The sequence below is a fragment of the Heterocephalus glaber genome, unplaced genomic scaffold (genome assembly GCF_053883595.1).
Source record: "Heterocephalus glaber isolate CG9 unplaced genomic scaffold, H.glaber_assembly_v1.0 deba00000122, whole genome shotgun sequence".
Classification (NCBI taxonomy): domain Eukaryota; kingdom Metazoa; phylum Chordata; class Mammalia; order Rodentia; family Bathyergidae; genus Heterocephalus; species Heterocephalus glaber.
In genome coordinates this window covers 3,504,252-3,531,011 of record NW_028258138.1, presented here as the reverse complement: position 1 = coordinate 3,531,011, position 26,760 = coordinate 3,504,252, and the positions used below count along the sequence as shown (strand labels likewise).

The following is a 26,760-nucleotide window of genomic DNA, read 5'->3' as shown; positions in this document are numbered from 1 at the left end:
GGGTTTGCGGAAAGGCCCAGTGCTTCTCCAGGGGCACTTGACCTTCCGGTCCGCCAGATCCCCACTTCCGTCAGAGCCTCCACTTCATCAGGGCTTCCACTGTAGAGTGAGCCACACCCTGTGGTCCAGATCCAAGCAGGACTGTGGACGAATGGTCGAGTGGATGCGTGGATGTGTGGATAGATGGGTGAAAGGATGGATGGATGGATGGACGGATGGACGGACGCACGGACTCACGGACCAGATCAGGGACAACTCACAGCATATGTCCGCTACGCTCCCCCGGCACTGGCCTTGGCTCTCTCGCCTGCTGCTGTGAATGTCCCCTCCCCCCGCGAGACCGACTCTCCTTGGGGGCGGGGCTCAGTCTTCCTCTCCCACGCGTTGTCCAAGCTCCGAGCTCTGGCCTGGCCACCCGCAGCTGATCAGGAAAGGCTCATCAAGAAGGAGCCGAGGGCGGGCGGTAGGAAGAGGGAAACCAAGCTTCCATTGTTACATAAAACACAAATGAATGGATGCGGCCCGCTGACTGAGCGGAAGTTTGAAAGATTCAGTTTAAAAACACAAGCTAGCTTCTTTATCTGAAACCCAAGGGCTTCCCAGCCGGGGGCCTCACCAGCTGGTGTTCTGAACACTTCCTGTTTGTTTTTCGGGAAAAGCACCGAGCTGAGTCAGGACAGACAGGCGCGGCTCCGGAAGGACCACACAACTCCCTCCCCCAGGGCAGGTGCTCCCCGGAGCCTTCGGTGTGAACTGAACTACGCAGAGAAGCCAGCACAGCCGGTCACTTTTCAGTGTCACATGCACTTTATTCGCTTGCTCAAAATCGGTTACCTACACATATTACATATCGTCATTCAGACTCTGAGAATATCCAGTTAATCAAAATACTCCTTTTCCCAAATATTCTGTATGAGTGACAGTTAATTACATCCAACAGAATGAATCTTATGAATTAAAAACTAATATCCTGTTACGATTCTAAGTTCATCGAGGGGCAACGCCATACTTTTAGATATTAGCTCTCTAATCAATTTTAATTTGTTTCAAATAAAGTAAAAAGCAGTATCTCCTAGTATGGTGCAATGGAGAAAATTCTAGACTAAAATAGTTATATTCTAGATCCATTTCCTCATTCATTCATTATATGACTTTACATATGTAATTCATCTACCCCCTTTCTCATTTCTCATGGCAATGGGTAAATCACAGCTTCCCCAGTGGTCGGATAGTATGAAAAAAATGGCTGTGAGCATGTCTGGGAACATAGGAGAGTAATGTCTACATGTCATGGTATTTTTACTTATTAGAAAGATTTTCATATCACTAAACTCTTTTCTGCTGCTGTTGTGTAAATAAAAACAACAAACTGGTAATGCAAGATAAAATAATGACTTGGTCGCAGTGACATTGCTGGATCAAACCTTTCCTGAAGAACACCATACCTTTGGACATTTTGGTTACATAATCGATCAATTCTATTATCATATGCAGCTCCTAAAAATAATGTTAGCAATGAGGGCTTCATGAGACAGACCTATTTGTAAAAGAGCTTCACATCATTGACCGTTTAAAATGTGAAACACTTCGTAATTGACAAGTGTTGGGCCCTGGCTGTCAATGATCGAGGCTCTTGTGGACCGGGCTGGAGGGCGAGGGTCTGGTGACAGATGTGCGGGTGGCTTGGGTGACAGGAGCAGCATTTGTGCTGGGTTTGAGGATCCAGCACACCTGGCACTCTGCCTACATCCCCATAATCCTGTCCCCTGCCTGGCAGGTGCTGCTGGTCTGGAAGCTGCAGGGCAGCGGCCCCGGGGGACAGACGGAGGCCGCTCCGCCACTCTGGGGCTCATCTGCGTGCTGCCACAAAGAGCAGCACAGAGGCGACTCGGTTAATGCTTCACAAGTTGGGATCCGAGCTTGACTCGTGGTTACCTGCGTGGAAAAGGTCGCCTGGGTCAGTTTGCTCATGGGACAGGAGACAGCATTGTCACGTTCACATCTGGCTGTCTCTCAAAGCCTCATGCGCTCATGTGGGCCTTTGGGAAGTGATTGGATCACGGGGTGTGATGCTCATCAGTGATTGGTCCACTGAGGAGTTGATACCTGAATGCTCTGCTGGGAGGCGGGGGCTGCTGGGAGGAGGGGCCTGGACTTGCACCCCCCCCCGGGCTCCTCCCTTCTCTTGCTGCTTCCTGGACACCGTGAGGTGAGCAGCTCTCCTCCGCCAGGCACCTCTGCCATGCTGCCTGCCTCGGAGCCACTGGACTATGGACTGAACCCTCCACAGACTGTGAGCCAAATGAACTCCTCCTGCTGGAAGCTGCGGGTGTTAGGTATTTTGTCCCAGCAACAAGGGAAGTAACTGAGCAGGACATAGAATGGGCTCTCGCTGTCCTCAGGACCCCAACTGTGGAGGGAGCATGTTCTTTAAAAAGTGTGTCTGCAGCAAACAGGTACAGGCTTTTTGTTCACTGTTCTCTAAACACTGCAGTGCAACAGTGGTTCACATAGCATTTCCGCTGCATTCTGCATCCCGGGTCATCTACAGTTGAGGACAAGGCAGATGCACGTGGGCTACCCACAAGCAGTGCCTTCCAGAGTCACCTGCTGTGCTCAGGACCCTGCCCCTCAAGAGTCCACCGGGCAGATGGAAACGCATCTGTGTTTAAATCATCCATGCCAGGGAGAGCAGGGCGCCACCCAGTGGACACAGCTCAGCATCTGGGACAGGAAGGACCATCCATGCCCTCTGAGGAGAGATTTCAGGACCCAGGGGAGAAATGGGACCCTGCACCACTCGAGGCTGCTCTGCAGGTCCTTTGTGTCCCTGGGCGAATCAGGGCTGCTTCTTCAGAGGAAGGACGCCTCTCCACTGCGACACAGACAGATCTACCCCTCACGAGCCCCCCGGCCATCCCCCAGGGCATGGGGGACCCAGGCAGAGACCCCTCTTCACCCACCTCAGGCAGCTGGGCCTCCTATCCGGAGAACACCTGGTAGCCGAAGCTGCCCGGCTGCATCCTGAAGCTGTACTTCCCGGTGGATCTCTGGTAGCGCAGGATCAGAAGGGTCACGGCCCCCGCCACCAGGGCCAAGGCAGCGACCACGGTGAGGGTCACGTAGCCGGCCCCGAGGTGTGGCTTTGCACGTGGGTACACACCTGCGGGTGACAGAGACACTGAACCACACAGCTCATGGCCACAGCCCGCGGTCCACCCGTGTCCTGACCCCAGCCCAGGGCTTCCCATGCCCGGGTTAAGGCAGCCTCGTGATGGATGCAAGGGCCAGTCTCTGGGCATGCGAGGGCACACACTCTTCCTTGTCTGATCCTGGCCTGGCCTGGTCTCCCTAGCAATTTGAGGAGAGGAAGAGAGAAAAAGCGTGTTGTCCCAGAGCCCAGCCAGCCCGCACCCGCGGCCCCCACGACTCCAAAGAGCAAGCTTAGTGTGTGTGCCTGTTTATTCATTTCTCAAATGCTTGGGGTGAGGACAGGCAGTTGAGCAACGCTGGCCACTCTCCACCTCCTCGTGCCCTTTCCATGTCCTGCCAGCTCCCACACAAGGCTCACACCCCCCGACCCTGAAGCCAGACCCCAGAGAGGGGCGTGGAAGAGCATCATCAAGGTTAGGGGGAGCAGCAATGAAGGGAAACCAGCCACGATTAGCCTCAGCAGCAAGAAAGAAACCAAAATAACAGTGGCTTAAATGCAAGGGGAGTTTGTGTCTGGCATAGAAATTGGGGGCAGAGCCCACGGTACCCTCAGTACCCCCGCTGGCCCCCATGCCTAGGAGTGCTCGGGCTCCCCAACAGCTGCTGGCCACCTCCTCTTCATGCTGGGCTGAAGGAGGGGGATGGGAGGAGCAGGGGGCACCAGGTGGCTTGAAGGGGGTCCCCTTGAGTGGCCATGCCGCCCCATGCCCCTCACTGGCCAGAACTGAGCCTGGGCCACACCAAGTTGCCACGTAGGTTGAGAATCTGCTTTTATCTCTGGCCGCTAAAGCCCAGGGGCTCCCACTGTCCAGGGGGACAGAAAGTGGGGGCATCTAGCAGCCTCTTGGTACCCAAGGCATACAATTCCCAAACCTTTTCTTTTTCAAAATAATCAGAGCAATCACATCAAAAAGAACACGGGACATAATTGGCTGATGGAAACTTTGTGGAGGGGGGACAAAATGCCTTCTTCTGCATCTTCGGAATAAAACAGCTTTTCATGTTCATGCACACTTGCACACACACAAAGAGCGTGACACAGCCTGTCCCCTGTTCACAGCCTGAGCCCCTTCCTCTGCACACCCACGGGATGTTTACCAGGGGACAGGAACTCGCGTGGCTTCTTGTGGCCCCTCTCCAAACTTCACGTTATTCACCCTCACCTGGCTCTCCGAGCCCAGCTTCCCTGGGCAGCACAGGACCACGACAGACCCACTTCAGGCAGACCGCCTGGAGGAAGGAGTTATGCCCCTGCTAGGAGGACTTGGCACCCCGCTGGCTGATCTCACTCTCACGCAGCATCCAGCCCCTGTTCTTCCCACTGTCCTGAGTCTTTTAGGGAAGTCTGCAATTCCACATATTGAAGCAACGGCTTGGTTTGCACCCAGCAGGCGGACTCTCTTTGCTGTCTGAACCCCAGGTGTGGACTCACCGTCCGAGCGAAAGAGGGGTCCCCAGGTGGCCTGCAGCACCGCTGAGCCCTGGTTGCTTTTCAGAAAACGGAAGTCATTGCAGTTCTGTGGGTTGGTTGGAAAGGAAGGTGATTTCAAGTTGGCCATGCAGCCTCTTGGGACAGGGGCGAACTCACTGTCGGGGTGGTGTCCGTCTGAGGAGGGTGAGTCTGTGCTCGGGGTGTCACAATGAAGTAGGGGAGCAGGAGCACCGGGACAGCCCCAGGGGATTGGGGGGCGGCAAGCACAGAGCTCCAAGCGGAGGCCGCTGGCCCTTTGCTCCTGCCTGGGGACCACACCCCAGCTCGGCTTCTCCAAAGGCCACCACGGCCACTCCTGTAGCGCAACTCCTGTCGCCTCTGCCCTGCAGAGCGGCCACCTGCTCTGTCCACTACCCAGTGTCCCTGCCACGGGTGACCCTGGGTCCTCCAGGGAGACGTTGGCACCCTAACCTTACACCTGCGATGGTGCTTGTGCTTGGGAAGGTGGTCGAGTTAGGACGAGGCCACATGGGCTGCTCTAACACTGCGCAGCTGGGTCCTTATAAAAGGGGAATCCGGACGGACGCAGAGACCCAAGATGAGAAGACACAGAGGGAACATCAAGCCAAGATGGCTGAGGACACCAGGCCAGGGAGAGGCCCGGGCCAGTATCCCGCAGGGTCTCAGGAGGACCCAGCCCCGCCAGCACCTGGACCTTGTGAGTCAGTTTCTGCAGTGGTGCCACCCTGTCCAGGGCTGAGTCACAGCAGCCCAGAGCTAACCCGACGCCTGTCCTGAAGGGACCAGTGGCGACCTGCACCAAGATCGGACTGGCAGAGGCCTGCAGGGCTCTCACTGGTCCCGCCTTGGTGACCAGACCTCGCACACCGTGCCCTGGCTCCCAGGAACAGCAGCTTCCTCTCCCTCAGGGCCAGACACTCACAATTTTGCACGTGGTGCCAGGGGACTCCATGCAGACACGCAGCTTGCAGTGCAGGTAGACAATGGAGTTGTTGATGAAGGAGAAGATTCTCAGTTTAAACTGGGCCTTGCTGGAGTCACCGTTCTGGATCACCCTGGTGTGGGTGTTGGGGATGGGGCAGCTGCGAGAGGAGACAGGTGCGTGTCAGCCTCCGCCAGGGGAGCCGGAAGTGGCCGGAGCCCGCCTGCGCCCACCTGTTGTTGATGAAGCCGAAGGTGACGGGGTCCCGGGCGTTGCTGGAGGGCGTGGCCCAGCACTCCATCAGCACCACCTTGAGGCTGTTCTGCCCGTCCAGCCCCACTTGGATCTTGACGTCGTCGCTGGCGGACACGCTGTGATTCTGAGGGATGGGAGAGTCTCCCACGAACAGCTGCATTTCGGTGACAAACGTGCCCGCGCCGTGCAGGTCTTCCACGAGGGAGGGAACCCTGTGGGGGAGCGGCGGCCAGGAGGTTTGTTCCGCAGCCCCTGCCTCCCACTCCTCCCCGAAAGCAACCCAGAGAAGTGTGGAGATCAGCGGGGACCTTCGGGGAACGGGCACTGGGACAGTGACTAGCGAAGCTGGCAGTTCTGCGTGGATCTGGTCCACGCGTGTGGCCTCAAGGCGGGGCCTGCAGCGGTGCAAACCCCGAAGACCCCGTCCCCACATAAAGGCACCCGGCGTGGAGAGCCAGGCGCCGCCCCTCACCCCCACTTCGGGGTGTAGCCCAGGGACGTCAGGAGGTCGTTCCGGAAGACGCAGCGGATGGGGCTCAGGATGGTCGGGTGGTGGATGACGCCGTCCGGGGACTGGTCGTTCCTCAGGACCGTCTTCACCACCGTGCTGGTCTTGTTCTGGACACAGACAGGAGGCGAGTGAGCCGGGGGTGGGCACGGGGCTTCCGCAGCTCAGCCTCGGGTGTGAGGACCCTGACAGCCATCGGCTCGTGTGAACTGGCAGAGACAGCGCGCACTCCGGCGGCTGCTGTCAGCCGCGTGCCGTGGACCAGAAGGCTGCAGAGCTGCCGACCACGCGTCCTGCTTCGGCTCCGCAAGCAACCCTCAGGCCATCCTGGCTTTGAATAATGCCCCAGTGGGTCCCGGGCTGGGCCACGCACTGAATCCTGTTCCCTTTCCAACCCTGCCAAGCTCAGCGCCAGAGCAGGTGTCTGCCTGGCCCGGGGAAGGGGGAGGAGAGAGCTGCCGGCAGCCTCCGTGTGCAGCCCCATGCTGTCCTCAGGGGAGCAGCCCGGTGTGCAGGGGGGGGGCTCCTGAACACAGCAGGGGACTCCTGCCTTCCAGCTTTTTTTTCTCAGTACTACAGGTTGAACCCAGTTATATCCTCAGTGCTTTTTATGTTTTATTTGGAGATAGAGTCTTGCTAAGTCACCGAGTTGTCCAGGCTGGTCTCAGCCTCCCAGAACCCTGTTTTCAGCACCCAAGCATGTTCTACAAACCCCAGCCAACAGCAGCCGGCCATAGCCATAGCCATAGCCTTGACTCGGGTCTCGACCTAAACGTGTCTCCCAGTGCCCAGCCTCGGGGCGCTAGGGACCGGAGCTCACGGTGCCTGCAGAACAGCCAGCCCCCTGGGCCTTGGGGCTCAGACGGTGCTGGGGACAAAGCCCAGGCCTGCTGAGTTCCTGCCCCACCACCAGGAACTGGGCCCTCTTGACCTGAGCCTTCCAGCCCCAGCCCCTGACCGGGACTCTGCCCTTGGTGCCCCCCAACAGCAGACCCTGCACCCCACCTGTGGACTGCCCCCTGCCGGAACCACACTGAACTCCCACTGCTCACACATGCGTGTGAACATGCACACACACTCATTAAGAAGACACTCACACTCACACTCACACTCACATGCACACACACATGTATGGAAAACGCTACATACACACTCCACACAGATAGGCAAATTCACACATCTAACTCATACATACACACATTTTCACAGGTACGCACATACACATATTCACATTCACGTGTATGCTCCCACACACAGCCATGTAATAATACATGCATGGACACTCACATTTGCACATGCACACACTCACACATGTAAATTATGCCTTATATTCACACATACACATCTGTTGCCAGATTTGCAAACTCACACAGTGCATTCACACTCACAAATATATTCAGACCCATATGCACACACAGGCACTGCACACTCATGCAGACTCACATGAGCACACATACCTTTGGTCCCTCACCCACACACCTCGCTGTGGTCTCTGTCTGGAGGCCCCCTGAGGCCCACATACCAAAGGCTGGGCAACCGGGCCAGGCACAGACTGAAAGCCCTGAAACCAGGAGCGGAGGTAGGCCTTTCCTCCCAGCCAGGCGTGCGGCACACACCTGTCATCCCAGCACTTGGGAGGCAGAGGCAGAGGCAGGAGGATCGCTGAGAGTTCAAGGCCAGCCTGAGCTACACAGTGAGACTCTGGCTCAATAAACTTCTTCCTTTAACTGGGTTATCTCAGATATTTTCCCACAGTGACAGAAAGCTAACACACACATACACTCATGTGTTTCACACATGTGCATAGACCTATGTCACTCATTCACGTACACACACTCGTGTAAACACACAGACATGTGCTGACATGGGAACTCACCCCATACCCATCACATTCACGTGACTGCGGGGATCCTGCTCCCCTCTGCATTCCCACTCTGCCCTTGAAGGGGCATCGCTGGAACCTGACTCAGGCCCACCCCGGGCCCTCCGCCTCCCTCCTGACTCAGTGCAGGCTGAGACCTGGGTCCACCCCATGCCCTCGGCTGGGCACCTGCCTGGCATCAGAGGCCTGGCTCCCGTGGCTCATGCCCCTGAACCAGGAGTGCCCCGCTGGGCCTTACACTCTGCACGAGGGTCCCACACTCGGCCCAGCTGACCGCCAGGAGCACGTGGGAGGCGTTGCTGAGGCTCACGTTGCAGGCCGGCTGCCCCAGGTACAGGGAGGCCTCAGGGATGGCCTCCTGCCACAGGAAGCGCTTCTGGATGGCGATGGCCACCCGCTCGACCTCGCACAGCACCCTGACCGCATCCGTGAGGGTCAGCCGCGGCGGGGGGCCCTGGGCCACGGGGCTGGTGTCTGGCAGGAGGGCAGCCGAGGTTCCCGCCCTGGTCGGGCGCTGCTCTGGGCCCGGGGTCAGAGTGGAGCTGTCAGCAGAGCCACCTGCGGGGCAGAGGAGACAGAGGCACAGGTGCTGTGGGTCCCGGGCGCCAAAGGAGGGAGGAGGTGCAGGGCCGCATGGTGGGACAGGGCCCTGTGAGGCCCAAGGCTCATCTGTACAGTGGGGCCCCCAGCCGGGCCTGGGCCCACGCCTCTGCCCTGCTGTCCTTCCTTGGTGCCCCAGAAGGGCCTGTGAAGGCTCCCGGTGTCCGTCCGGCTGTTTGCAGTGCCCCACCCCCACCCCATGCACACCGCAGATGCCTCCTTCCTCCCGCTCGCCCAGGCTGGGCCGCTGCCTCCTCATTTCTTCACACAGAGCAGAGCTGCTCCTGCCCCACAGCGGCCCCCAACCCACCCTGGCCCCTGCAGCCCAATTCCACTCTCAGCCACTCTCCCGAAGGCTCCCAAAAGTCAGCCAGCCCAGCCGCATGTTTGGACCTTGCCCACCTTCACCCGCTCTGTTCTCCCTCAAACGCCCACCACAGCCTGCCCACGGAACCACCCTAAAGACCAGCGCCAGGCCGGGCATGGTGGTGCATATCTGTCATCCCAGCACTGGGGAGGCTGAGGCACGAGGATGCTGCAAGTTCAAGGCCAGCCTGGGCTACGTAATGAATTTAAGGCCAGGCTGAACTGCACAGCAAGACCCTGTTTCAAAAAAAAGAAAGGGGGCTGCAAGACACCCCCTCCGGAATTAGGAGACTTACCCACACAGGCTCTTCCAGAATACTCCACGTGGGAGTCGGGGGCTCCACCCTCGCAGCTGCAGGTGAAAGACCCCAGGATGTTGCGGCAGGCGGCCCCCGGCACGCAGTCATCCTCCATCCTTTCGCACTCGTCGTAATCTGGGAGGCATTTGGAGGCAGATCAGGGAGTGTCCTCGGGGCTGCGGTGACAGGAGTCGGCCTGGCCTGGCCTGGCCCCCGCATGCACAGCCTCCTGGAGGCAGAGCTGAGCCACCCGGCAGGCCCAGCGGCGTGCACATGGCCAGCTCTGCAGCTCAGGGGCTCCGAGGGTGGGCACCGCTGTGCTCCTGCAGAGTCTTCAGGGGGCGCTGGCCTGGGGCAGGGGCCTGGCCGCCTCTGGTCCTGATGCCCTTTGCTTCGGGGGCCCTGGGTTTCATCCCTAGTATCAATCAATCGTCAATCATCAATCAATCACTCAGACTGCTGTGGAACAGAGCATATTCCGCTTCTTTCCTTACCCTGTTTGGGGGCCTCTTCCGTCTCAACAAACCCACTTTGCAGAACTGTCAAGCGCCTGCGCTGCAGCCATAATTCAGTACATTTCCTACCCCAGGACACTTGGTTATTTCCAGCTCTTTTGCTTTGAAAGTGATACAGAAGGTGAATATCTTTGCACAAACCAGGTCCTAGCCGAAGCCTGTTTCCACAGGGGAGTCCCAGGGGTGGCCTTCCCAGGCCAGCGTGGATAAGACACTTGGGGAGCTTTGGACAATTGGCCTACTGCTAGGTCAATTCCCAGGAAGGGTGAGCAATTCCACTTCCCGCTCCAGACTCTGCGTACCCACTCACCACGCCTGTGTCAGGAGGACTATTGCAACCGGAAGAGTCTTACTTCAAACAGAGCAAGTTATTTTAAGGGCAATGCCTTTGCTGATCACATCTTTGTAGTATCTGTTTTTCTCTTCTGTATATTACCTATTTGAGTCTTTTGTGCACTTTTCAGGTTCTTAGTATTTATCATTTACTTGTATGATCACTGTATACATTTAGGATACTAATTCATCAATTTATTGAGAGTAGTTTTTTGCCTGTTGTTCATTTTATAATGGTGACTTTATTTTGCTTGAAATAAAAAACATTTTTTGAAGACTTGGTCTTGAACTCACTGTGTATCCCAGGCTGGCCTCAACTCACAACAATCCTGCTTCAGCCTCCTCAGTGCTAGGATTACAGGCACGTGCTACCACACTCAGCAAAAATTTGTACTTCTGTGTAGTCAAGTATTTCAGCCTTTTCCTCTGAAAATCTGATTGTCCTCGGGAAATTGTTCTCATTCCCAAACTCATAAAATATTACTTTGCAAGGGCCAGGGGATTTAGCTCAGTGGTTTCACCTCCTGCTACACAAGCACAAGGACCTGAGTTCGATCCCGGGTACCAAAAAAAAAAAAAAAAATATATATATATATATATATAACTTTGCAATTTTTTAAAGTCTTCATTGTTCATATATAACTATAATCCAGTTATCATTTATTTTCAAGTACATGGGATGATCAAAAATACAAATTTTTTACAGTACATTTTTACATTAACTTTCTTCAAAAATCCTCTCTTTCATTTTAAGCACACTCACCCCACCATTCTTGCTGCAGAAGATTATAATATTGATTATCCTCAAAGCAGGCTGTGAAGAGCTAACCCCACAATTGGCTTGTTTATAGAAGTGAGTCTGGCCAAAGCCTACGTGCTGAGGTCAGAATAATGCACCCAAATTCCGGTCCCACAACTAAAACCTTCTGACTAGAAGGACAGTGTTCTAATTACAACCATATATTTTGTCTATTCTGTTCTTAATTTGAGAATGCTTTGTCTTGTCCTTTACGAGCCTTGTTTACATTCATTTCCATAGAAACTACACGTAGTCCTGCCCTCGCACATAGCTCGCCTCTACCCCAATTGACACCAATAAAAGTCAGTGCCTGGGACTGGCCAGTGCCTTTGTGGGTTCCACCAGCATTGGTCATCCCGGCAACCCGCTTTCTCTCCCTTAGTTCTGTCTTTTAGTTTTATTTCTCAGGAGTGCATCATATACTGGGCAGAGTACTGGAACCTAACTGCAGGGGGCTCCAGTACTTGCCACTTGCTGAAGCAGCTCTGGAGTCCTCTCTCCTGAGTGTCTTCACGAGATGTGATCAAAAATATGGTGAGTGCTGCTGCCCAGTGCCATCCAGCAGAAAGGCAGCATGTAAACACCGTGTCCTTGACCACCTTATTCACCGGATCTGGCACCATGTGACTTCTGGCTCTTCCCCAAGGTCAAAATGACCATGAAAGGGAAATCGATTCAGGATGTCGAGGCAGCCAGGACAGCACAACTAAAGATACTCAGGAAAGAGGCCTCCAGAGTCACTGCAGGAAGTGGCCAGGATGATAAGATGAGTGTGTTCAAATGAGGAGGAGAACATTGAGGGGGATTCGTGTCGATGTGTCTTTTACTGTAATATTTTTTTTAATTTAAAAATGAACCATATTGTTCAGTCCCACCTTGTACAATAGAGGAAAAGCCTCAGAGCTGCCTTTTCTCCCTGCCTTTCTACAGCATGACGAGGGTCTCTTAGAAAGCGTGCTGGGAGAAGGTCTAGCTGACTAGAGGGACAAGTCTGCCTCAGGGCAGCCCCAAAAGGTGGCAGGTACCCTGGGAGTCTTTGCAGGGTCAGCGGACCACGCCCCACACCTTAAACCTTAGAGACAATCTTGGTAGAGTAGGAGGCGTGAAGCATCCCATCTAATCTGCATTTTCCAGCGAATTCCAGGAAAAGCCCCTTCCAAAAACCAAATACTCATCCTCCAAAAACCCAAGGGCCACAGCAGGCTCTTGCCCAGAAATTGAGGGAGGCTCCCGACAGCCCACCTCTGCCTACCCCATATGACAGCGTCGCTCCTGACCACCTCCAGCCGGGACACGTTCCCCAGGGCATCGAGGAACACGGCTGACGCCTCCCGGACATCCAGGGCCACCGTTATCAGCAGATCAAACTCCACCACGACACTGCCACTGCTGTTGGTGATGCTGGTGACGCTCATTCTGATCCCGCCGGTGTCCACGTGCTGGGGCAGCGCAGCCGCCAGAGAGTCCCGCACCTTGGAGAGACAGAGGACATGGCCCCCGGTGCTCAGGGATTCTGTCCCAGGCCAAGAAGTGGTGCAGGGCATGGGCTTGTGGAGCCACAGCCTGCTCCCAGCCACCCGAGGTGAGCAGACCCATTGTCCCCACTCAGAGGCTGTGGACTGACAGCTGGTGCTCCTGTCCTCAGCCTCCCCCCCCCCCACACAGATCCCCTGGATCCTTGGATTAAGGTTCCCACCTCAAAGTTCCGGTCTCCCCACTAAGAACGGATGCCAAGCCAGGTGCCACGTGAACCCGCCACCTCCCAACGCATCTCCACATCCGACCTCTGCACTGAGTCACAGTTCTCTGCTATCCTGAGATTCTAAACAGAAAAGCGACTCTCCCCAAATGGGCAAAGGAGGAGGCTAGGTTGAAAGGGAAAAGAATAGTCAAGAAGCTTGAGATGGAGACAGGACCTCTTCCCCTGACCACTGGAGCGATGCTTAATGTCACGTGTAGCTGTCATTTCACCTCGAGGAGGAAGTGACATCAACGCAATCACACCACCATCGCCTTGGGCAGCCTGGCATGGGCTGGAGCCGGGGACCCCAGAATAAACCGAGCAGCCCTGGGTCCCAGGAGCTGCAGCTGCTGGGTGGGCCATTTTACCAGGGAGCCCCGCTGGAGGGGTCCCCGGGAAGCCACAGGGCCACCCCAGCTTTGCGGTCGGCCCCTGGCATTGTCACATCCGCCACAAGGTGGCACTGTCTGACCCCTTCTGTTCTGGGTCTTAAAACTCAAACTCCCAGACTAAGGGAAGGCTGAAATGTGAGATTTCCACTACAAAACCTAGATCGTTCAGTTAGGACCAGTGCATTCTCAGTACCTTAAAACATAACCTCACAGGACCGGGGATTTAGCTCAGCAGTTCTGGCGCCTGCCTTGAAAACGCAAGGTCCAGAGTTAAATCCCCGGTACCAAAAAATAATAATCATCATCTCACTTTCAACAAAGATATCGATGCCGATGCCCCTACTAGATTGTAACAACATCTATCCTAGAGAAGCCAAAGAGGTAGCAGGGAAGACGCACAGGAGCAGTGGGAAAGGGGCTTTTCAGAAGGCAGGGGGTCCTTGCAGCATGCTTCATAGTAGACGAAAGTGGGCGCAACCCAGATCAACGAATGGACAAGAAAAAATGCAGCCTATATGCACCGTGGGATTTTGTCCCCACCCCAGGAAGGAACAAAGTGGCACAGGCCACATGACTGAGCCTGGAAGACACATGCCACGTGAGAGAAGCCAGACAGCCTGGGTCACGTGGCACACGACTGCATCCCCTGGGCATCTGGGCATCCAGCAGGGGCTGCAGAGAGGGAAGCCAGGTGGTGACACCGCAGCTGGAGGAGGGGACAGGCTCAAGACTTGTGATGGCGCAGGGTTCCCTTTAGGTGCGTTAGATGGTGATGGCTGCTGCATAATTCTGTGAGCAGACTGTGAACCACTGAATTACACACTGAAATGTGAATTTTTCCCCTTTTGAGTATCTTCCCAAAAGAGTTAAAAAACATCACACCCAGTGGGTCACACACACCCATGTTTATAGCAGCACAATCACAACAACTGAATCTTGGAAGCAGCCTGTCTGCCCATCAACAGATGAATGGTTAAAGAAAGCATGGTGTTTACACGCAACAGAGCACTACTCTGCCATAAAGAAGGATACACTGGAGGCATCTGTAGGAAAATGGATGCACCTCGAGACCGTTATGTTAAGTGAAGTAAATCAGGCACACAACTTGAACATTACATGGTTTCCCTTACATGAAAAAGTTAACAGGAAAAAAAAGAGAGAGGGGGAAAAACAGTTACTGTATTCTAAGTATGTTTCTGCTCTTGGCTTCTGATTACACTGCAATATGGTACGCAAGCTCACTTTGCAGGATTTCCATCTCTTTGGATACATTAAGGTCTTTATCGTTGCTATGATCACGGTCTATTTTTAATTAAAAATAAATAAATTCCCAGCACAGGGAAACCCACGAGGACAGAGAGTGGCTGAGTGGTTGCCTAGATTTAGGGTGGAGGGGCTGGGAGGGAGAGCTAGTGGGTAGAATGTTTGTTTTGGGACAACAAAATGATCTAAATTCCACTGTGGTCATGGTTGCACAACTCTGTCGATGTGCTAACATCTGCAGAATCTTAAAGTCTGTAAATTGTGTGGCATGCAAATTTTAGTTCAAGAAAGCTGGGTTTTTTTTTTTTAATAGGCATTTTGTGGTCTGTACAAGAGACCCTCAGGTTTTAGTTTTAATGAAGCAGGGGCGGGGTTTCTGCACGGCTGCAGGGTGCCTCGGTGGACAGAGGACCGTGAATCGAGGGGGCGGGGAGGGGTGCTGCTCCCCTCCAGCTGCCAGGGCTGAGCCCCAGCCTCCGTGGGAACTGAGCAGCCCGCCGGCCCGTGGGCCCAGTTCCCGGCTGGATGAGTCTAGAACTCGGCTGCCCTCCTCCTTTACGTCGCCAGAGGAATGGGGGCGACGCCCTGACTCACCGCCCTGGAGAACAGGCCCAGGAAGTCTCGGTACTGCTCGCTGCTGGCATCTTGGAAGGACTCTGAGTACCTGATGCTTGAGATCCTGACTCTGCCTCTGAGCTTCTGGGCCGCTGCAGGGTGGGAAGGGAAGCGCTGGGAACGGCCCCGCCCCAGGCCACAGCCCTGTGTCCCCGCTGGCGGGAAGGACAGCGTGCAGGGCTGGGCTGCACTCTAGAGAGAGATCAGCGCTGTGCCCAGGTGCGGCCCCAGGATCCAGAGGATGAGGACAGGCCCAGCACAGGGGCAGACACTTCTGGAGGCTGCAGAACCAGCTCAGCTTCAACCTCGTCCCACGCAGCCTGTGTCCCCAGGGGCCACTTACCGGGGCTCAGGGGTCAGGCCAGGACAGCACGGAGGCCCAGGAAATATTAGGCCAGGGCCGCAGCGGGAAGCAGCTCTCGGGGCCTCACTGGGACACACACAGGGCCCACACCGGGGCAGGGCGGGTGCCAGGCTCCTCTTCCTCCCACAGTGCTGTTGCTCCCTGGCCTCTGGGTAGCCCTGCCTTCTGCTCCCCCTGGCTCTGGGCCCCTGAAGGGCTTCTAGGAACAGGGTGCTCTGCCTCCCGCCTCACTCCGTCCTTCCCGGGGTTTGTGGAGCTCATGCTGTGTCGGGTGCAGGGCGGTGGGGCAGAAAGACAAGGGTCCCCCCAGAGGCTCGGAGTTGGTCCCCAGGAGCTTCTTATTCTCTCTTAACCTGAACCACACAGCTGTCCCATGGTTCTCTGTCCCCTAGCCTGTGGCCACTGCTACCAACGTCTCCTGAGATGTGCGGACCACCTGCCACGTCAGACATGCAGGCGGGTGGATGGGTCACTCATGTAAGAAAATAGCCAGGTGACATGTGCTAATGAAGAGGGAAGGGGAGTCACACCTGAATCTATGCCTTTTTTCTTTTTTTTTTGGTACCGGGGATCAAACTCAGGACCTTTCGCTTGCAAGGCAGGTGCGGTGCCACTGAGCTAAAATCCCCGGCCCCTTTCTTTTTTTGTTTTTGTGGTACTGAAGATTAAACCCGGAGCCATCACATTCAGCTGCATCCCCGGCCCAGGTTTTATTTTTCATTTTGAGGCGGGGCCTCTCTAAATTAGCCAGGTTAGGCTGGAATTTACAATCCTCCTGCCTCCGTTTCACTGAGTGGTGGGCTCACACCACACCGGGCTGGAATATGCAGTCATAGATAAGGACACTCCGACATGATGGGACTTGCCCTGCTCAGTCCTGTCGCTTCGTGGTCGTGGCTTTGGTGGAGCCCTGCCCATGTCTGACAGAAGAGCAAGTCTCCGGGAGTGAGGGGGCCAGAGGAATGCACACAGTGCCACTGTTGGACCCAGAGAAGCAGCACCAGGTGTGCTCACAAAGCTGGCTCTGCCCAGCTGCCTGACGCCCGCTCCTGACAGGAGCTGCACAGCCCGGTCCAACCCTGTGGGGCCAGGCAGCCAGAAGAAGCGACACGCAGCAGCACTGGGCCAGCACTGCCCCCGGTACACACAGTGGGGCTCGCCCGGCCAAGGCCCTACCTGTCCTCACTTTCAGCTGCATCCTGGCTCCCTCTTTCCCACACGCTTTGGCCGTGATGTGCACCAGGTACAGGACGCCAGGATCCAGCCCCGACAGCGTGGCACTGGGCTCCTGGGTGTCCAGACCCACGGCGGGGCTCCGTGGAGAGACAGCAGCGAGATGGAAGGTGGGGTGCAGGGCGACATCTGCCACCCATGCCAGATGGAAGCTGGTGCTGGTCACATTGGAGATCGTGACCTTTCTGATGGGGACAGGACCTGGGGAGTGAAACCAAAACGCTGAAGTTAGAACTGACCCAGCTGTTCTGAGGGAAGAAATGGATCCAAGACACAAGCCGGGCTGCAGTGACAGCCGCCAGAAAGATCCCGGGAGGACGGCCCCACAGCAGCACACCCTAAGGAGGCCCCTGTCCTGACAGCGCCCGGCCCTGTGGTCACAGCTCACCCTCCCTCGCTTTGCCTGGTCTCTGAGGGTGGTCACGCTGGCCCTGTGGTCCCCAGGGCCAAAGCCTCTTCCACAGGATCTGGGTGGATTCCCGGCCAAGCTGTCCACCCTCACCCGGTGGACACCCCAGAGGACAGCCTGGGTGGAGGGAGGATAATCCCAGCATGGGGCGGAGAGCTGGGTGGGAGCTGTGCCGAGGGGCTGAGGTCAGGGTGGAGCCGCTCTGCGTGCACAGCAGGACCACGAGCAGGAGGCTGCTACAGCACAGTGCTGCTCACCAGGGTGCCCTGGGGCCTGGGAAGCTAAACCCCCGTGTACAGTGTGGATCCGACGGCTGCAAAACATCAGGGGTGCAGGACAGTGGGGGGTTGACAGCTGGGGAGCAAACAGCTGGGGGTGCAGGCAACTAGGGTACAGACAGCTGGGGTGCAGGACAGGCTGGTGCACAGCAAAACCAGGGTGCAGAGCTGTGGGTGGCACAGCACCATCAGGGGCACAGGACTATCGGGGTACTCGACACCTGAGGGTGCTCCAGTGCCCACAGAACACGCACACCCCAGTGTCGCCTCCCCGTCCTGCAAAGCAGGAGCCTTAGAGACCAGGAGAGGCTGGAGAAGGGGCCTCTCTCCCTATCCAGACGCACGCCAGCGTGGAGGGCCACTGCTCTGCACAGGCGTCCTCTCACCATGCAGGGGACAGGGTGGGGGACACCACGGATTTCAAAGTTCCCACCAGGGTCTGGGTCCCTAGGGCCACTCACCACAGCCAGGGGTCTTCAGAGCCACAGGGGTGGGGACTGTCGGCGAGTCTGGGAAGGGGGAAGGACCAGGGTCCTCGTGCCGCAGTCCCACGGAGCTCAGTGGCGTCCCCGTTGTGGGCCGGCTGCTGTGCCACTCAACATGCCCTGGGGGGCCGGTGGGGGAGGCCGGCAAGGGAGGCAGCTCCATGGTGACGTTTCCCCGTGACTGTCCTGGGGGCTGCACTGGGCCATCTGTGGTCCCCTGAGGGGAACCAGGGCTTGGCCCGGGAGCCCTGGGGAAGAAGGCTGTGCTGGCCACCCCACCGGTGACCCCGTGGCCCGGCCCTGGGTCTGGGGCCACACTGGGCCCCTTGTCCCACCTGCCGGGCCCTGTGCTATTTCCTCCGTGTCCGACTGTACCACCTGCCCCTCTCGTGGGCGGAGACCCTGGGGTCTGGGCCTGGGCTGCCGTCGGGGAGCCTCCCAGGTTCCTGGGGCTGAGGGACAACGTCGGGGGCTCTGGGACAAGGGCTGTGGTCCCCGTGCCGAGGGCTGGAGCTGTGACCCCTGTGGCTGCAGACAGAGCACGTCCGGAGGGGCTCACCTCGTCACCTGCAAGACACATCCACTGTCGGGGCCGGGAAATCCGAAGGAGGACACAGGCCGATTGGCCTGTGAGGCCGCATCTGCTGCCTCCTGGCTCCCTTAAGGCAGAGGCAGGGGGGCTTCCCCACTTGATGCAAGGGAAGCTGAGACCCCGAGAGCTGGGGGCCATGGGGGGCTGCAGACCCTGGCTGGAGGGCAGGCAGGCCTTGTCCTGCAGCCTCAGAATGCTCCCTCGAGGCTCTGGGAAAATGGCAGGCTCCCCTAAGTCTGCACTTGATGTGGCGCTCAGTGCTAACTTCTCTCACCAGCACGCTGGGCATTCAGTGAAGTAGAACAAAGAGCCACACATGGGAACATCGGAAGCAAGAAGGGGCATCAGGATTTCTCCCCCAGAGTGCCCTCCCTGGGGATGAGGCAGAGCGAGCACCTATTCCACCCACGCCTGCGCCCAGGCCAGACATGGCCAATCAATCACAGCATCTGAAGTCTGCAGGGGGCTTCTTCCTGCTTCTGCACTCAGCAACCTGCTGGCCCCAGTCCACTGATCAGAAGTGGACCCCCAAAAAGACCTGGGGCAGAGATGCGGCAGGACTAGGGCTCCAGGTCAGTTCACCTAGGCTCCCACCCCTCCTTGGGCTCCTACACCCTCCATAAACATCATTAAGATTCAATTTTACAACTACCTTGGGGTAGAGATGAAAAGAAGCCGGGCTGGAGTCGTTCTGTGTATTTACCACGATCATCGCTATTTTAAATGAAAACTGAAACATTCCCGTGGGCCCGTGGCACTGTTCCTGGTGGAGACCTCCCCAGCCGGGGCCCAGAGTGGGACAGGGGGCACGGGGACGGGGGACACGCACCCTCACAGGCCTGGCCGGCCCGACCGGGGCTGGCATCCTTGGCCTCGCGGCACTGGCAGGTGTAGGAGCCCTCGAGGTTGACGCAGCGGGCGGCGGGCAAGCAGTCGTGCTCCGAACTGTGGGCACACTCGTCCCAGTCTGCGGGCACATGGCAGGCGGCAGTGAGAAGGTGGCCGGGCTGCTTGGAAAGCGGGAGAGCACCCCACGTGACACCCACACTGCCAGCGCCCGGCGCAAGGCCTGCACCAGGGCCCTCCCGGAGCCCTGACCTTGAACCAGGCACCCCACTAAGAGCCAGCCCTGCTGCCATCCCGGCCGCTGGGTACTTAGGGGGAAAACGGGGTCGCTGCTCCTTGGGCTGCGTTTTCCCCACAGGCGTGAGCACGTTCCGCTTTCCTTTCTCTCTCTTCCTCTTCCTCTCTCTCTCCTCCCTCCCTCTCTCTCTCTCTCTCAATCTGTCCTGGGCATTAACGCAGGGCCTTTACACTAAGCTACATCCCCAGCCCCTTTTCCCTTTTGTATTCTTTCTTTAGAGACAGGGTCTCCCTAAATTGCTAAGTTCCCCAGGCTAGGCTTGAAATTGGGACCCTCCTGCCTCAGCCCCCCAGAGTGCTGGAATGACAGGTGTGTACTGCTCTACCTGATTTGTTCCTCTTGTTTATTCTCTCTCCCTCTGCTGGGGTGACATTCCTTAATAGTCAGTGTTTCAACCAACATGCAGAAAAGCCCCGAGCCGGGAGGGGTCGGGCAAGGCCTCTGGACTCTTTGCCATTTGTGAGTGTCCAGGTTTCCGGGCAGGACCAGTCATGGGCACCTCATCCCGTGGCCCAGGAAGCGGGTGCAGGCAAGGTCCCCACCTGTAACCCTCAGGGCCCAAAGTCCCTGCCCGCATGTCCCTGCACCTCTACCCAAGTCTGGTCAGCCAGACACACCTGGGGCCAAACTTCACAACAGAAGCACCTGGGGGTGCCACGCCCTTCTCCTTCTCCTCCTTGACACCCTTTCTGGTCTCCCTGGTTACCCCACCCCACCCCTCCATGGTTCCAAGATGCTCCTGTGGATTTTGGCACACGACTAAACCATAGGCATGAATGAAACCTTAAGATCAGATATCTCTCTGGGCACAGTGGCACATGCCTGTAGTCCCAGCACTCGAGAGGCTGAGGCAGGAGGATCGCCCTGAGTTCAAGTCCAGCCTGGGCTACATAGTGAGACCCTGTCTGAAAAAGAAAAATAAGATATCTCAAGCTGGAAGGCCTGTTGCTGGGGATCACAGGGAAGCCACTGGGCCCCAGAGCAGGGGGAGACTTTGCCTCGGGGTACAGCCTGCTGGCTGGGGAGGACTCTGAAGGGAGCCACCTTTGCTAGGGGCCAGCCCGCAGGAAGCATGTGGTTCCTGCAGGGTGCCGGGAGGTAGGCCAGGCCCAGCAGCAAGTGGAGGTGCCTGGGAGTGCACACCCAGCCCCACAGGCCTGCAGCAGGCAGTTGGCTGGATCAGAGCCAAGACAGGGGCCTGGGTCTGTTCTGCAGTGGAGAGCTCAGAGGCACGTGTGGTCTGCCGTCTCTGCGAACTGCTTCCTGGGGACACTTCACACACCTTCCAGGGGCGCTACCTGACCCCCTCCTGCAGGCTGCGCCCAGGACGACGAGAACCACCGAACACGCGGCATCTGTGTGAAGTGCTGGCATGTTGCCTAGCGTGGACCTGTGCACGGCTCTCGTGCAGGGTGAGACAGGCTTTCACCGAGCCTACAGCAAAGGCCAGCCGGCTCCCACCTCAAAGGCAGTGCGGTGTGCACGCGGGAAGACTGCCAGGCATGTCGGCACTGAGCTGGGCGGCCAGCCGGGTCAAGATGAGCAGAGGCTCAGGGCAAAGACGAGGGCATGACACCCTGCTTCCCTGGGGGTCTCCCACAGCCTCCGGAGTCAGGCCAGGGACACACCAGCCGCCAGGCGTGAGCAAGTGCTCCTAAAGGACCCAGGGGCACTCCGGCTGTGACCACAGTGTGACTTCTCTGTGAGCCACAGGGCAGAGATCTCGACCAAGATGTTGGCTGGGGACTCTCCTCCTGCCTCTTCCACCTCCCCATGGCTCCGGGGGCCCCTGGGCTCGGGGCCACATCCCCCACTCTCCAACTTCACGTGGGAGGCTCTTCCGCTCATTCAAGGACACTTGTCCTAGGCTCCAGGGCCCACGCAAGTCCAGCCCCAGGATGATGTCATTTGAGATTCTGGCCTTACTTAGGGCTGCAAACCCTTATTCTAAATAAATAAGGTCACACTTGGAGGTCCTGGGTAGAAAGAAGGATCTTTTGGGGTCTGCTGTTCAAACCTCTGGATTCCAAGCGCCCAGGGTCCATTGCTTGAGACCTGGTGCACCCCGGGCCCTGGTCCAACAGGGTTGGGGAGGCAGGCAGGGCTGGACCTCCCAGAGGGCTGGTCTCGGTGGACACCAGGTGCCCAGCCCCCCGGCCCTGCTAGAGAAGGCCCTAACGGTGGCAGGACCACCTTCATCCCTGAGGTCACCCAGTGAGCAGGGTGGCCTGGCTGAGCATTTCCGGGGCAACTCCAAGGTGCAGACAGGCGCTCCTGGGCAGGGGATGGATGTGGGGACAGCCAGCACACACTGAGCTCAAGGCGACCCTGCTCACGCTGAGACCCGCCTGCTGGGGGGCTCCCAGTTCCAGGTGCAGAGGCCAGTGCGCCACTGCGAGGAGGAGCTTCACCCTGTCCCAGCTCCGTCTCCTGCCCTCTCCAGGTCTCTCTGTGTCGAGCGTTGTCTGCTTCTCTCTGCCCCGTATCTGTCGGCTCCTCTGCCTCTCTCTGTCCAGCCTTGCTGTATCTTGCTGGATCTCTCTGTCTGTCTAGGTCTCTCCCTTGGAGGCTTTGTGTTTCTATGTCTGTCTCTGTCTCTCTGTCCTCCTGCATCTGCAGCCTCCCGCTCCAAAGCGACAGGAAGTGAACTGAGACACCACAGAGGCCGATCAACTAGCCCAGCAGGTGCCCAGTTAACAGACACCCGAGATGCTGGGACCCCGACTGCAGGAACGGGAGCCCCGGCCTCTGCCCCACCTGGACCCCCAGCCCCATTTTGCTCAGAAATAAGTCCCCTGCCCAGTGGTGCTGCCTCCTCCCTGGAACAAAGGGTGGACACAGGTCCCTGACTCTGCCCTGGTTCCTGCAGAGGACTCAGAACAGGCCCTGGGTCTCCTTCACGGCGTTTGGCTTTGGCTTTGGAAAATCTGACTCAGAGCCACCTAGACGATCTAGCCAGCTCGGCAGCACGGCAGGGTGGGGGGCACACACCTTGCACCTGCGTCCCCTGGGGGTCGATCTGGAACACGGAGCTTGCACACAGAGGCTGGAGCATGGGGGCCAGTGTGGAGACACCCACTGGGGACTCGGGGTCTCGCACGGTGACTCGGAGCGACACCACCAGGCTTCCCGCCCGGAGCGACGCGATCTGCAGCTTCAGCTTCCCCCTTCTGTGCAGGTCGGAAACGGCTGGCGGGAAGGAGTTCTCAACCTGGCGGGGAAGAGACCACAGCCACTGAAACATCTGAGGCGTGGATCTGGTCTTCCCGGAGACCCCACAGTGAGCACTACGATCCACCTCTGGCCATGCGCATCGGACAAACATCTGCCTGGGTGCCCTGAAAACTGGCGAGAAGGGAACTGGTGGGGGGTGAGGCAGGGACAGTAACTGAGTGACGGTGAAGAGGAACCAGCAAGGAGCTGTCCCCCTGCACTGGGCTGGACCCCCGGAAAGCACGCAGCCAGAGCCCGTACTTGGGGTCCCCCCGAAAACCAGGGAACGTGCGTTGGGAAAGCCAGAGTCCCCAGCACCCTCAAAAGCTGACTTTCCGAGGAAGGGTTTGGAGAGCAGCACACTGCCCTTTACAGGCAGGAGACTCTCTCTACGGCTGCTGCACAGTGAACGGCCTTGGGGGACCGGGGTGCAGCTTCCCTGGAAGGAGGGTGCCCCAGTGACCACCCAGTAAAACACACCAGCGGCCCCTCCTGGGGCAAGGTTCAGGCAGGTTCGCCTGTGGCCCACTAGAAAAGATCTAGGCTTCCTAAGCTTGGGGGTCCCCGGCTGTGACACAGACCCGCTTCGTGTGCACCTGCAGACTGAAGGTGGCGGGGTGGGGGGAGCCCAGGGGGACCCCACAGACCCGGGCTGCCTGCTGTGCAGGGAGAAATCCATCCTTCTGTCTGACCCAGGGGCCTCGAGTCCTCAGCCAGTGTGCTGGGATCTAGGCATCCACAGAAAGCCTTGTGGTGGGGTCCAGCGGTGCAGCCCCCCTGGCGGAAGCCACACAGTATGAAGATCTAGTTAGCTGCCCTGGACTCCTGTGAGACGCGGGCTCGACTTCCCTGATGCACAGGTAGCAGTGACTTTGCCTCCCCAAGGGGAGGAGCTGGCCGAGTCGGTGTCCCGGCTCAGAGCACCTAGGAATGGCCGGCCGTCTGCCGTTACCTCGCGCAGCAGCTGCTGGGAGAAGTTCCGGTGCTCCTCGCTGCTGCCGTCAAGCAGCTGGTCCGTCAGGTTGCGGTCAGTGATCCTTATGACGACTTCAAACACCCGGGTGTCTGAGGCAGACAGGACACTTGTTAGCTGGAAGCTGAGGTCACAAGTCACTGGGCTGGGGGTGGGACTCATGCGGAGCCCTCGCTTAGTTTGCACAAGGCCCTGGGCTCCATCCCCCACAGCGCAAAAGGGCTAAATAAGTAGTCACACATGCTCCCACCAATGATTTCCATAAAACCCGTTATTTGATGTAGAAGTTTTTTAAAAGTACAGTGGACCCTTAAGTTACAACAGGCCTGACATACAAACAACTTGGGTTGTTAATTTTCATTTTAGCTTATGAACAAAGTCTTGAGTTACAACCCGAATGCCAGCCGCTTGTGCTTCCAGATGGCCTCAGATACAGATTGAACCTTAAAGATCTCTGGAAGGAACATGACAGCATCCTCTCCTGTGCAGGGTTCACTGAGAAATCCTGGGCCGGTGTCTCTCTAAGGACGCTGAGATCTGCCATGTGCAAGAGAGAGACTCTGAAGGCTGCGGAGGAGCCTGAGCCTTCACGGACCAATGTGAGTTACAACAGCCCTTGGGAACAAATTGAGTTCGTATGTCGAGGGCCCACTGTATATTACGAACTGAGACTTAGATTTATGTGGCCATACTGGAGGAATCTGGGCAAGGAATATTTCCATCAGCACAAATGGTCACGGCCAGGACAGGGAAGCGAGAATGAGGGTCGGTCCACACCAGCAGGGACTGGAATGCAGACACACATGGGGGTACAAAGACCCCTCCAAGTCTTCTTTCCTGGGGGCTGCTGAGCCCCTTTGTCCTGTGCATAACCACCAGACCCACCCAGGATCTTGCCTGGCCTCCCCAAAGGCCCCAACAGGAGGGGGGTAACTGGTCCCAGTTTGCTGGGACTGTCCGGGTCTCAGCTCCAAAAGTCCTGCTTCCCTGTCCCCGGGAAACTGGGAGATTGGTCACCTGCCAGGGAGGTGACTCTTTCTCTGGATGCTTGAAAGACTCCAGGTGGGACAGGGGAAGTGCTGTCACTTTCATTCCAGAGGAAAAGCGGCCTGCACAGGGCCGGTCAGTGGGTCTAGGGGAGCAGCTCCCCATTTCTCTGACCCTGAACAGCCTGACCCCATTCTGACCTGGTGGCCAAGGGTCCCACACAAAGCCCATCACCTGTGGCCACGGTGCTGAGGACACAAGGAGACCTCCCAGAATGCCCAGCGGACACCTGAGCCCACAGACAGTCCCTAAGCCTACGTGGGCCGCTCTTTCCTGAGACCCCACCTGTGTTGCAGTTTGCAAATCAGGGAGAGGAAGCGATGAAACATAACCAATAGTAAGTGGAGCGATTATAACAGCACACTGGAATAAAAGTCACTTAAAACTTAGGACTTGGCAGAGGACTCATATCTAGAATATATAAACCCCCCCCAAAATGAGACCCCCCCAAAATAAAAGACCCAATAGAAAATGAGCAAGCGAAAGGAACGGACACTTCACAGAAGTAGTACAAATGGCCAATAAATTCAGGAAGAAATGCTCAGCATCGCTGGTCATTACGGAAATGCAAATTAAAACAACACTGAGCTTCCATCTCACCCCCTAAAAGACTGGCCAGCATCAAGAAAGCAGAAAATAATGAATGCGGGCAAGGCTGAGGGGGAAAAAGGAACCCTTCTACACAGTTGGTGGGAAGGTAAACTAGAACCACTACGGAAATCAGTGTGGAGATTCCTCAAAAAACTGAAACTAGAAATTCCATTTGACCCAGCTATTTCTCTTCTACCTATCTTCCCAAAAGAGTTAAAGGCATCATATCACAGTGACCCATGCACAGCCATGTTTACAGCAACGCAACTCATAAGAGCTAAATCTCGGAAGCAGCCTATATGCCCATCAACAGATGAATGGATAAGGAAAATGTGCTATTTACACACCATGGAGCACTGCCATGAAGGAGGATAAACTTTTGGGATCTGTAGGAAACTAGAGGCACCTTGAGACCCATAATGCTAAGGGAAGTGTATCAGACACACAAGCTCAAATGTTGCATGGCTTCTCTTATATGAGAAACTCAAATTATAAATAAAGAGTAGCATAAAAGATAGTTAATAGGAAGTAGGGAGAGAGACTGTTCTCACCGAGAAGGGGACCAAAAGATGTGTGGGGAGAGAGACGAGGGGAAAGGATGAAAACGGGAATTGGGGTGAGAGATGTGCAAGCCCCAGCTCCACACACCAATGTAAACACTGTGTGCTGCAAACATGTACTAACAAAAACAATGTGAGCATTGTTCCATTCCTATCTCAGAGCACGGCTGAGTGCAGGTCAGTGAAACCTGGGAGGGAAGCCCTAGATTCGGAAGCTGCTTCAGCAAGAGAGGCCCCCAGGGCCCGGGCCAGTCAGGGTCATGGCCTGAGCCACAGAGCCTGGGGACATCCAGCACCACGTGCCCTGGGCTCCCAGGGAGGCGCGGGACATCGGCTGCTGTGGTTACATCCACCACCTGGGGCCGCAAGGGGCACAAGGTCAGGTTGGAAAAGCCCTTTAAAGGGCATAGAGTGCCCAGCAGGGCTGCACTGACCAAAGGCATTTCTGCAACACAAAGAAGGGAAGAAAATCAAGGCTGAAGAGCAAAACAGGCGGGCGGGGGATCACTAGGGCCTCCTGACTCCATCCCAGGCTGGGACTGAGGAGCTTTCCCAGGTGCAGGAGGTGGGGGTCTCCATTCTGTGTCCCCATAGAGAGACAGCACTAGGGTGAGCTGAGGAGCAGTGTGGGGCCCTCATGGGGCAGGAGGCCGTGGTGCTCGGGAGCTGGGAGAACACAAGCCCCTCAACATGCAGCATGACTTTCAGGTAAGCG

At 56.9% G+C, this 26,760-nt stretch overlaps 1 protein-coding gene across 1 annotated transcript in view; it reads right to left on the bottom strand.

Annotated features, from left to right (window-relative positions):
• Positions 1-785: 785 nt before the first annotated feature.
• Umodl1 (uromodulin like 1) overlaps positions 786-26,760 on the bottom strand; it is a 46,491-nt gene continuing 20,516 nt past the window's right edge. Inside the window, exons 7-21 of the mRNA XM_087181766.1 lie at positions 23,827-23,939; positions 22,653-22,872; positions 19,347-19,484; positions 17,902-18,492; positions 16,697-16,954; positions 15,136-15,248; positions 12,398-12,617; positions 9,496-9,633; positions 8,472-8,791; positions 6,316-6,461; positions 5,822-6,055; positions 5,589-5,748; positions 4,646-4,730; positions 2,964-3,163; positions 786-1,935 (exon numbers count right to left, since the gene is read on the bottom strand). Of these exons, the coding sequence (XP_087037892.1) occupies positions 2,982-3,163; positions 4,646-4,730; positions 5,589-5,748; positions 5,822-6,055; positions 6,316-6,461; positions 8,472-8,791; positions 9,496-9,633; positions 12,398-12,617; positions 15,136-15,248; positions 16,697-16,954; positions 17,902-18,492; positions 19,347-19,484; positions 22,653-22,872; positions 23,827-23,939 (2,918 nt within the window). The 3' untranslated portion in view covers positions 786-1,935; positions 2,964-2,981. The remainder of the gene's footprint in view (positions 1,936-2,963; positions 3,164-4,645; positions 4,731-5,588; positions 5,749-5,821; positions 6,056-6,315; positions 6,462-8,471; positions 8,792-9,495; positions 9,634-12,397; positions 12,618-15,135; positions 15,249-16,696; positions 16,955-17,901; positions 18,493-19,346; positions 19,485-22,652; positions 22,873-23,826; positions 23,940-26,760) is intronic.